Source organism: Trachurus trachurus (assembly GCF_905171665.1).
Source record: "Trachurus trachurus genome assembly, chromosome: 2".
In the NCBI taxonomy this organism is placed as follows: Eukaryota; Metazoa; Chordata; class Actinopteri; order Carangiformes; family Carangidae; genus Trachurus; species Trachurus trachurus.
Window position 1 is genome coordinate 2,612,511 of NC_139914.1, and position 11,812 is coordinate 2,624,322.

Below are 11,812 nucleotides of genomic sequence, written 5' to 3' on the forward strand. Positions count from 1 at the left end.
TCAATTTATTCTCTTTATTCTCGGTGAAGATGAATAAAAATGAGACATGAAAGTGGAATGTGCAGAACTTAGAGGAACGAGTCCAAGCGGTTCAGCGTCGACACTTTTTTGGCGTTCATCTTGGGGGATCTAATACTCCTCCCCTTCATCTTCCTCGCCGACGCTGTCGGTCCCCACCTCCTCGTAGTCCTTCTCCAGGGCGGCCATGTCCTCTCTGGCCTCGGAGAACTCTCCCTCCTCCATGCCCTCGCCCACGTACCAGTGGACGAAGGCCCTCTTGGCGTACATGAGGTCGAACTTGTGGTCCAGGCGGGCCCAGGCCTCGGCGATGGCGGTGGTGTTGCTGAGCATGCACACGGCCCTCTGCACCTTGGCCAGGTCGCCACCGGGAACCACGGTGGGGGGCTGGTAGTTGATGCCCACCTTGAAGCCGGTGGGGCACCAGTCCACGAACTGGATGGTGCGCTTGGTCTTGATGGTGGCGATGGCGGAGTTGACGTCCTTGGGCACCACGTCTCCGCGGTACAGGAGGCAGCACGCCATGTATTTACCGTGGCGAGGGTCGCACTTCACCATCTGGTTGGCCGGCTCGAAGCAGGCGTTGGTGATGTCGGCGACGGACAGCTGCTCGTGGTACGCCTTCTCTGCTGAGATGACGGGAGCGTAGGTGGCGAGGGGGAAGTGGATACGGGGGTAGGGCACCAAGTTGGTCTGGAACTCGGTCAGGTCCACGTTGAGGGCGCCGTCGAAGCGCAGAGAGGCGGTGATGGAGGAGACGATCTGTCCGATGAGCCGGTTGAGGTTGGTGTAGCTGGGACGCTCGATGTCCAGGTTCCTGCGGCAGATGTCGTAGATGGCCTCGTTGTCGACCATGAAGGCGCAGTCCGAGTGCTCCAGCGTGGTGTGGGTGGTCAGGATGGAGTTGTACGGCTCCACCACGGCCGTGGACACCTGGGGCGCCGGGTAGACGGCGAACTCCAGCTTGGACTTCTTGCCGTAGTCGACGGAGAGACGCTCCATCAGCAGGGAGGTGAAGCCGGAGCCGGTTCCTCCTCCGAAGGAGTGGAAGATGAGGAAACCTTGGAGGCCGGTGCACTGGTCGGCCTGCGGGTAAACACCGTTTAATTATTAAAATGTCATCATATTGGAAACACAACACACTTTATATATATTTTTTTCTAAAAACAAACTCACCAGTTTACGAGTTCTGTCCAGAACCACGTCGATGATCTCCTTGCCGACTGTGTAGTGACCACGAGCGTAGTTGTTGGCTGCGTCCTCCTTCCCGGTGATCAGCTGCTCGGGGTGGAAGAGCTGGCGGTAGATTCCTGTCCGGACCTCATCTGAGGAGCAACAAGAAAACAAGATTTAGCTCAATTATTGACCCATTTTTCCTTCAGGCATCAACCTAATTATGCTGCTTGTTAAGTTTCATAATTTGCAGACACGCCTTAAAGGGATAGTTCAACATTTTGGCAAATTGGCCCATTGCCATAATTGCTATAGTCATAGCAGTAGGTTCGTTACCTTTAATTGTAGGTGTAAGCTATTTTTAGTACAGCGGAGCGCAGCAGCAGGCTGCTCAGAGCTACGCTATGGAGGCTAAGGGAATTTCTTGGTTTCCCTCATCAAACTCATCAAATACAAAATCCCAAAACTCCACAGCGCTTTTGTAGACAAGTTGTGAGCTGCACAACCACCACGCTATGAGATAATGACGCAACGATACGAAACGGAGCCGTTTTCGAGGTAAATTCATACAAAACCGCTGATGCGCGTTGCGTTCAGGGACAGTTTTTCAGCAAGCCGTCTCCGTATTTACCCTGTATTTACCTCGAAAACGGCTCCGTTTTGTATCGTTCCGTCATTATCTCATAGCGTGGTGGTTGTGCAGGTCACAATTTGTCTACAAAAGCGCTGTGGAGTTTTGGGATGTTGAATTTGATGAGTTTAATGAGGGAAACCAAGAAATTCCATTAGCCTCCATAGCGTAGCTCTGAGCAGCCAGCTGCTGCGCTCCGCCGTACTGAAAATAGCTTACACCTACAATTAAAGGTAATGAACCTACTGCTATGACTATAGCGATTATGGCAATGGGCCAATTTGCCAAAATGTTGAACTATCCCTTTAAGCCCTCGTTATACTACGAGTAAACTACGCGTACGCGAGCGCATCATGGCTGCCACGCGTAATCTGCGTCCGTTTGATGCGTCAAACGGACGCAGATTACGCGTGGCAGCCATGATGTCTAGTGAAGTCTGTGTTTTACCTATGACGGTCGGCTCCAGGTCCACGAACACGGCTCTGGGGACGTGTTTGCCGGCGCCGGTCTCACTGAAGAAGGTGTTGAAGGAGTCGTCTCCACCTCCGCAGGTCTTGTCGCTGGGCATCTGACCGTCCGGCTGGATGCCGTGCTCCAGGCAGTAGAGCTCCCAGCATGCATTACCCATCTGGGTGCCGGCCTGGCCGACGTGCATAGAAATACATTCACGCTGCACGGAGAGAGAAAGAAAAGAGGAACAAAGATCAGACAAAGCCGAAACCACTTTAAACAGTTTTAATGACGTCGTCTCTCTGTTGTTGGCTTGTTCAGTTCTCTGCGGTGCGTTCACTGACCCAGATCACACACACACACATCATCCTCAGAGCTTGACACCATGACGATGTGCCCTGGTTTGATTTTTATAATAAGAAACATCACTGGCACAACTGAGTTATTAATTTGTTGATTTGACATTTTTAGATAAAAAAACAAAACAAAGTAGGCCTATAAAGATTATCGTGTCAGCATGTATTCAAGTTGGCGAATTTTCAGTAAATCCCTGGCCTCAGGTGATGAAAGCTGCCTGCTGAGTCACCCAGCAGGTTGCTGCAGACTCTGCTTCACCCTCCCCCGAAACTGAGCTGCAAAAAAAAAAAAAAAAAAAAAGGAAAAAAGAAAATCCACCCATCAGGGAGGAGTGTGAAAACATCCATACCGGCAGAAGGAGGTCCTGTTGCCCCCCTTTCTCCCTCCCCTCCCTTCCTCCCACCACGCTGCTCGCTGCAGAAGAGCCCTACCTTTGTGTAACGTTCACGGACAGGGCCGCCGCCGTCATTATCAGATGGCGCCCACTAGTTTCGCTCTCAGTTCCTGCAAATGACGCAGGAACGAGCGGCAGCAACATGGCCCCAAACCGCTACAGCTACCGCTTTATACCGAACAGCAGTGAAAAAAACATCTAGATTAACGGTTTTTTTTTTATATCCTCCTTCAATTTTGAAACTGCGCCAGTAGTTTGGCCTCGTCCCACGTCACATAACGCTACTCACACAGGCGGGAACATGGCCGACAAACGACCCATTTTATGCATCTTTAATAGTTCTACATGCACGATTAATTATGTGATGTTAAACCATCCTATACAATTGCCTCAAAAAGAAAAAAAAGGGCGTTTTCTTTTTATCAATTGTTTTTTTTCCCCCATTACTAACAACAGACAGATTTTTGACAGTTTTAAATACCCAGTTGTACATTTCTATGTAAAATGCGTTCAAACTTGATAACTCACCATTGTTACCACTGTTTTTCTCCTTCTCTCCGACGTGAAGTATCGGTTGTTGAAGGCAGTACTGAGAGGAGCAACTGAAGCGCGTCATATTTATAGTCCGCGAGCTGGGGGCGTGGCCAAAGTAGTAGGGAGGTTAAGCCCCAAAAAAAGGCCTTTGACTTCAAGTCATGATGCAAAGGTCCCCTTTGGCATGGAAGTACCTTAGGGTCATACAAATAAATCTATCATAAGACACAAGCAGGGTATAAAATTAACTTTTTGACCGACCTGCCAATGGCAGGTAGCTCAAAAATTTTACCGGCCAAAATATGTTTTCACCGGCCACTGAACTGCTCACAATACAAAGTCATTAAAATCAGCAGTGTTTTCCCCATTGCATTATAGTTAGGCAGCTGCCTTAACAACACACACCTGCCTCCTAAACTAAATTGTTGCAATAAATATATACAGTATATAAAAAAATAGGTTTAGATTAGCTGATGGAATGACAACAGACATTACATAAATAGGCTTTCAGAGGAAGATATAGTGATGTGAGTTTTGAAACTTAGCCTACATTTAATTCAGACTGAATAAGTGGTGTGAACACAGGTTTTTTGTTGTTGTTTTTTTTAAAATGTAGATTGCCTTTTGTCAGACCCGTCCCACATCCTTCTGGAAAACTACGAGCTCTTGCCTTCCGGTAGAAGGTATAGACTCCCTAAATGCAGACTGAATCGTTTTAAATTCTCTTTTGTACCCACCTCCATCAAACTTTTAAACAGCTCTGTAGATGGTGTACGCTGAGACCTGGGAGGTGTGCAATAACTCTTGTTTTTATTTTTTATCTGGGAGATGTGCAATAACTGATGCTTGTTTGTCTGTTTGTTTGTTTACTTTTTAATCTTGTTAAACCCTTGACTGGGTGTGTCATGAGTGTGTGTGTACATGTCAACTGTCATTTATGTATTTTATGTATATTAAGGCAGCTTTTTTACCATGCACTGAGTCCACAACAAATTTCCCCTGTGGGACATTAAAGTTTATTCTATTCTATTCTACTGTTCATCCTACAGTAGCCTATAGAAGGATGCAACTTTCTTTTGAAATATCAAACAAAGAGAACTATGGACTGTGGAAGTTTGAATAGCCTAAATACAGAAGTTATCATGACGTGAATCATATGTTGCGGTAAAAAAGAAAAAAGAAAAAAAAAGACCGTTGATGGTGGAAAGGCTTTACGGGCGGGGGCTGCGGGGGTATACTTCACGGCCCAGAGTGTCACTGACACTGTCGAGCCCAGTGTTTGTGTTTTGATCACAGACGAGAGTGGCAGAAATTCAGAGTTTCACCTGATCACGGGCAGAGTCGGCACCTCTTCACAGGATTGCGAGCGGGGTGATGCTGCATTCAAGTGAACTCGGAAATACGAGACAAACCCGGTCCCGTATTGATGCAAATCAGGACGGGGTTATTTAATCTGCAAATACGGGATGATTCCATATTGTCGGGGACATGTGGTAACCCTGGTAACCTTACCTCTCACCATCGCGATGTGTCGCCACATAAACACGTTACCACAAACTAACGTCGCTCGCCTCTGACCGCCTCCTCTGAATGACCGACTGAGCGCGAACGTTACAGCAGAAAACTTGATACATTTCTTAAATGTTGAATCACGGAGGATAACGAGGGACAACTCTGACATTCGAAACACAGTCAGTAGATCTCCTGCAGCTGTAAACTGTGTTCGTTTCACTGTTCAGCATTTATGATGACAATTATATAGTGAAGTTGGCATATTCCAGCTGCCGGCCAATGGCGAGTGGCCTAATAATTTTACTCGCCAAATCATATTTTTACCCGCATTTGGCGAGTGGCGGGTGCTAATTTTAAACCCTGGACACAAGTGAGATCACACTTTGTATCCAAAATAAAAATGTTTTTAAAATGCCATTTTTTAATTGAGAAAACGCATGCTAAAAGCACATTCCAGTTAGAATGTCCATATAAACTCAGGCAGATCCCCTGATGCCTTCAGCTCCTGGATGTGATCTACAGCTTCTGAGACAACATGGAGCTGCTTGTGTGACAGGATATTGGGTTTTATTAATGCAAAAACATTAATAAAACTATACTGATACTGATTTGTTGAACATCAGACAGAGTGCAACAAATATAGCCTACAAGTAGTTAAATAATACGATGTAATTCATACCACAGTGGTGTCAGGAAAGACCAAATAGCCAAATATTGTCTTGGTCAAAATATAGGCCTACCTAGAACTAGGTGAATTTACATGTATGACCCATTCTGGGTCATATTAGAAGTCAACTTAAAGTCAAAGGAAAAATGTTTTTACTGTTCTCAATATAAAAATGGATCACATTGGACCCTGTACATTATTTAAGGCTTATATAACCTGATACTGAATACATTTTACATTGTGCTCCTAAAGTAAACTAACAATTTTTAGTGTAGAACGCCCTTAGTAAGCAATGTTCAGCTTTTATATACATATAGGGAAGTTTAGGTTCACAGCTCCCACATAAAGCATATGATTAGGACTGACTTATTTCACCAGCGTAGTATAGCTGGCTAAGATCCTCTCTTAGAGTAATGCTGAGAAACTGGTAAGCTTCATTATTTTGGTAGATTTTTACTTTTGTGAATACTTGTTAATGCTCATTTTATCAATCTCATGTTACAGTATCTTTATTTATTATTTCAAATTAGCCATAATGGAATGTCGTGACTGGTCTTTATGCTTCCTATGTCAGTCCACCCTACAGATTGAAAGGCATTAGATCCCTGTTCATCATTCAAATTGAGAAACAATCCTGAAATATTGCAATCATGTCACAAATAAGCTGTAGATAACATCCAGGAGCTGAAAACATTGAGGTTTTTATGGACATTCTAAATGGAATGTGCTTTTAACATGTGTTTTCTCAATTTAAAAAAAAGGCATTTTAAAAACGATGTCGATCAGGATGTATGTCCCCGTCCGGCCTGTGCCATCGCTATGGAAACAGCATCCCAAGAAAAAAATAAAAATCAAAAGAATCAAATTCTGCTTGAAATTTCACAATAAACTTTAAAAACAAATGAGAGCCGAGCACCGCTCTGCTGCAAAAACCACAGCAGGTTTCTGCCACCTAGTGGGCTGAGGTGGTACTACAGTGCAGGCCATGTCTCTGTATCTGAATCATTTAAATGATTTATTTTTTAAATCTAAATTTAACATTATTTCATCTTATTAAGAAAAAACGAAGACGTGGGTTTACCTGCAGTGCACGATGGGGCAGGAGCGTCCTCTGTAGCACTTATTCACCTTCCTGAGGCAAAAACATGAGAAACAAGACGATCACTGGCTTTGAATGCTTCCTCCTAATTCTGAAGTTTTTTGGGGTTGGGCTCTTGATAGTGAGAATAATAAGACCTTTGATTGATTTGATGATGTAAACTTCACACTTCTATCTCAGGGATTTAGAAACTGACCTTTAACACTGTTCATAGTCACATGAGTCAAGTAAACACAGCACACAGACGTCAATTTATTCTCTTTATTGGTGAAGATGAATAAAAATGAGACATGAAAGTGGAATGTGCAGAGAGGAACGAGTCCAAGCGGTTCAGCGTCGACACTTTTTTGGCGTTCATCTTGGGGGATCTAATACTCCTCCCCTTCATCCTCCTCTCCGACGCTGTCGGTCCCCACCTCCTCGTAGTCCTTCTCCAGGGCGGCCATGTCCTCTCTGGCCTCGGAGAACTCTCCCTCCTCCATGCCCTCGCCCACGTACCAGTGGACGAAGGCCCTCTTGGCGTACATGAGGTCGAACTTGTGGTCCAGGCGGGCCCAGGCCTCGGCGATGGCGGTGGTGTTGCTGAGCATGCACACGGCCCTCTGCACCTTGGCCAGGTCGCCACCAGGAACCACGGTGGGGGGCTGGTAGTTGATGCCCACCTTGAAGCCGGTGGGGCACCAGTCCACGAACTGGATGGTGCGCTTGGTCTTGATGGTGGCGATGGCGGAGTTGACGTCCTTGGGCACCACGTCTCCGCGGTACAGGAGGCAGCACGCCATGTATTTACCGTGGCGAGGGTCGCACTTCACCATCTGGTTGGCCGGCTCGAAGCAGGCGTTGGTGATGTCGGCGACGGACAGCTGCTCGTGGTACGCCTTCTCTGCTGAGATGACGGGAGCGTAGGTGGCGAGGGGGAAGTGGATACGGGGGTAGGGCACCAAGTTGGTCTGGAACTCGGTCAGGTCCACGTTGAGGGCGCCGTCGAAGCGCAGAGAGGCGGTGATGGAGGAGACGATCTGTCCGATGAGCCGGTTGAGGTTGGTGTAGCTGGGACGCTCGATGTCCAGGTTCCTGCGGCAGATGTCGTAGATGGCCTCGTTGTCGACCATGAAGGCGCAGTCCGAGTGCTCCAGCGTGGTGTGGGTGGTCAGGATGGAGTTGTACGGCTCCACCACGGCCGTGGACACCTGGGGCGCCGGGTAGACGGCGAACTCCAGCTTGGACTTCTTGCCGTAGTCAACGGAGAGACGCTCCATCAGCAGGGAGGTGAAGCCGGAGCCGGTTCCTCCGCCGAAGGAGTGGAAGATGAGGAAACCTTGGAGGCCGGTGCACTGGTCGGCCTGCAGGGAAACACCGTTTAATTATTAAAATGTCGTCATATTGGAAACACAACACACTTTATATATATTTTTTCTAAAAACAAAACTCACCAGTTTACGAGTTCTGTCCAGAACCAGGTCGATGATCTCCTTGCCGACTGTGTAGTGACCACGAGCGTAGTTGTTGGCGGCGTCCTCCTTCCCGGTGATCAGCTGCTCAGGGTGGAAGAGCTGGCGGTAGATTCCTGTCCGGACCTCATCTGAGGAGCAACAAGAAAACAAGATTTAGCTCAATTATTGACCCATTTTCCTTCAGGCATAAACCCAATTACACTGCTCGTTAAGTTTCATAACTTGCAGACACGCTTACCTATGACGGTCGGCTCCAGGTCCACGAACACGGCTCTGGGGACGTGTTTGCCGGCGCCGGTCTCACTGAAGAAGGTGTTGAAGGAGTCGTCTCCACCTCCGCGGATCTTGTCGCTGGGCATCTGACCGTCCGGCTGGATGCCATGCTCCAAGCAGTAGAGCTCCCAGCATGCATTACCCATCTGGGTGCCGGCCTGGCCGACGTGCATAGAAATACATTCACGCTGCACGGAGAGAGAAAGAAAAGAGGAACAAAGTCAGACAAAGCTGAAACCACTTTAAAAGGTGTACAGAAAAGAGCTAATTTGAGCCCACTCTGGATCATAAAATTAATGTGTGCAAAATTCTAATTTTGAGTAAATCCGGGATGAAAGTGTGTATTTTTCTTCCGCATTGGATAATGCAGGCACACGGATTATATGTCAGCCTGTACACGATTCACCAGCCACTGATATTGGATCCGTAATCCATCATTCAAACATCTGAGACACACACGGAGCTCGGGCTCGCCAGCCCCCCTGTAATGCTCTCAGCAGGCACGCCGATTTTTCCCAGTGGCCACCCGTGGTACTGCAACAAAAAATCCCATGCGGCCCAGAAAGGATTTTTCCCATAGACCCAAGCCTGTAAAACTGTTCACAGGACACCTCCAGCTGTAACCTCCGTTAATTACTAATCTTTGTATTCTATATTTTTAAGTCATGGACTTTTTATCCTTCAAAATGTTTTCTAACGGCTAGAAAAGCCACAGAAAAGTCTCATTTCTGGCCGTGACGTCACGGCTGAGTCCGTGCACTCGCAGTGTGCGGTCGTGTGTGTCTCGGGACCGAGGATGCCTGAAACTAATGAGACTGTCCGGCGCTAAAATCACTCAAAAACTCACCTTTGGGTCGTGTTTCCACTTTTCTGTTTGGTCACATCGAGTTAATTTAACTTTATGATAGTTAATGTCTGTTATTAGTCTCTTGTCAACTCGTATTCTTAAACGTAACGTTTTAATTGATGAGATCGCCTCGTAATGACTGCATTTATTGACGTGAAACCGGACTGTTTTACATTACTTTCCCTGTAAAACTCATATTTTTCAGTAATTTTAGCTTGATACATCATTTATGCTGTATGTGTATCTGTCAACAGTGTCTCATCGCGGCTCATGTTCAACACCTGTTGCTCCGTTCACAACGTCAACGTTAATTTGTGGTGGTAAAATGTAAACCGAGACTTGTCCAGACTCCTCCATGGTCGGTGTGTGTCGTGTGTGTCCTGACGGTGCAGCTGCTCCCCGTCTTCCACCGGGGCCGGAGGAAGAACCGTGGACCTCCTCCTCACCGTCGTCAGTGTGTGTTTGTTCAGTGTCAGTATGCTAAATGATCACTTAATCATATTATTAAATTGTTTGGAAAAACACAAACATGCTTGTGACTTTTTTTCTTCTTCTACCAAATCCAACATCTGCAACTGTGTCTGGGGCATCGTGTTTAATTAAAATGTCTGGTTCTGTAACAGCTGTATTTAGTGGACACTGATATTCTGCGTGTTGTGGAAATATTGTAAGGATAAACTGTTGAATTACAAAGAGTCTCATCCACCTGAAGGCCTAATGATGAAACTATGAACACAGCCAGTACAGACAGTTATTAAAAGGAAGATGCATTTGCCAAAGAGCTCTAATTTTCTTTAATCACAGTGTGGTTGATAACAAAACACGTGTGACTAAGTTTATAATACCTCCACCAACATCCTGTAAATACAACTGGTGACTGTGCAGCAAGTTAAATATACTATTCAATATAAAAAAGGTAAGAGTAAAGCCCTCATTACATTATTTGAGGTGTTCTGGGGTCATCTGTCATGTTTAACAAAAATACAGTTAATTATGATTTATTTTCCATTGTGATTTAAGCTTACAGGTTCGGACCAACTCGTTTTCTGTGTAACATATATATTAACTGTCAAAACGATTTAACGATCATATAAACGTTCGCAGTAAACCTACGACCGGCCGTCTTGATTTGTTTTAAAGTCCGTGTGAGTCCTGTAAAAGTCTACATGAACGCGCAGCGCCAAAACTAGAACGGCGGTTGCTCGGTGCCAATACATCCATGCTCGTTGCTCGTTGTCATTGCCCCAGGGCATGATGGGAGGCCGCAGAGCATTATGGGGGGTGACTCAACTGCGCATGCTCTGTCACAGCATCGGGTAGTGAGTGACATGCTTTTTTTTTTTTTGCTTTATTGTAAGCATAACATAATTATCTAAGCACATAACATAGCATATGTTGCTCTATGGGCCGCATAACGCGGGAGTAAACCCGGAAGTCAGAAACTTTTTCGGCGTATGCGCCATAAATCCATTGAAATGAACGGCGGCCATTTTCCGGTCCGGTATCCAGTTAATATAATATCCCGCCCGCTCGATAACGACCAATCAAATTCGTTTTCCTTACTCGGATAAACTCGTGTTGCAGCTCGTGACAACTCGGCGCGACAAACAGGACAAACGGCCATTTCAGTACACCTTTAAACAGTTTTAATGACGTCGTCTCTGTTGTTGGCTTGTTCAGTTCTCTGCGGTGCGTTCACTGACGCAGATCACACACACCCATCATCCTCAGAGCTTGGCCTACTCACACAGGCGGGAACATGGCCGACAAACGACTTGACGTAGAATTAAACCCATTTTATGCATCTTTAATAGTTCTAATGCACGATTAATTATGTGATGTTAAACCATCCTATACAATTGCCTTAAAAAGAAAAAAAAAGGGCGTTTTCTTTTTCTCAATTGTTTTTTTCCCCTCATTTCCCCTACTAACAACAGACAGATTTTTGACAGTTTTAAAAACCCAGTGGTACATTTCTATGTAAAATGCGTTCAAACTTGATAACTCACCATTGTTACGACTGTTTTTCTCCTTCTCTCCGACGTGAAGTATCGGTTGCTGAAGGCAGTACTGAGAGGAGGAAGTGAAGCGCGTCATATTTATAGTCCGCGAGCTTGGGGCGTGGCCAAAGTGACGATTTGAATTTCCCGTCGGCGGGAGCAGGCGTTAGCCGGCGGTGCGTTCAAGTGCAACTGAAAAAAACAAACAAAACTGAACGACTCGCCTGAAACAATGAAAAAATAACACAACGGCAACTTCTGTCAGCTGATCTGATCGATTTTGTTTATAAAATTAAAACCTGCGCTCTGTTTTATTGTAATTCTACTTTGAAACGCACTTTTTACGTTTATTCAGCTTCAGCGCAAGAAAACGGACGTCCCCGAACACTCCCTGAACACTGCA

General features: G+C 46.0%; 2 protein-coding genes across 2 annotated transcripts; both read right to left on the reverse strand.

The window, feature by feature from the left end:
* On the reverse strand, positions 1–3,609 carry LOC310999411 (tubulin alpha chain-like). The gene is made up of 4 exons (XM_083989822.1): positions 3,552–3,609; positions 2,270–2,492; positions 1,195–1,343; positions 1–1,104 (listed from the first exon to the last, which is right to left on the reverse strand). The coding sequence occupies exons 1-4, from the start codon at positions 3,552–3,554 to the stop codon at positions 130–132; spliced, it is 1,350 nt and encodes a 449-aa protein (XP_083845948.1). The 5' UTR covers positions 3,555–3,609; the 3' UTR covers positions 1–129.
* A 3,473-nt stretch (positions 3,610–7,082) lies between these two features.
* On the reverse strand, positions 7,083–11,476 carry LOC310998416 (tubulin alpha chain-like). Its single transcript, XM_083988453.1, has 4 exons — positions 11,419–11,476; positions 8,528–8,750; positions 8,269–8,417; positions 7,083–8,178 (listed from the first exon to the last, which is right to left on the reverse strand). The coding sequence occupies exons 1-4, from the start codon at positions 11,419–11,421 to the stop codon at positions 7,204–7,206; spliced, it is 1,350 nt and encodes a 449-aa protein (XP_083844579.1). The 5' UTR covers positions 11,422–11,476; the 3' UTR covers positions 7,083–7,203.
* Between the last annotated feature and the right edge of the window lie 336 nt (positions 11,477–11,812).

Coding starts and splice junctions, on each gene's coding strand:
- LOC310998416 (XM_083988453.1), bottom strand. Junction 8,418..8,527: donor CCTGGAGCCGACCGTCATAG/GTAAGCGTGTCT, acceptor GTTGCTCCTCAG/ATGAGGTCCGGACAGGAATC. Junction 8,179..8,268: donor TGGACAGAACTCGTAAACTG/GTGAGTTTTGTT, acceptor GTTTCCCTGCAG/GCCGACCAGTGCACCGGCCT.
- LOC310999411 (XM_083989822.1), bottom strand. Junction 1,344..2,269: donor CCTGGAGCCGACCGTCATAG/GTAAAACACAGA, acceptor GTTGCTCCTCAG/ATGAGGTCCGGACAGGAATC. Junction 1,105..1,194: donor TGGACAGAACTCGTAAACTG/GTGAGTTTGTTT, acceptor GTTTACCCGCAG/GCCGACCAGTGCACCGGCCT.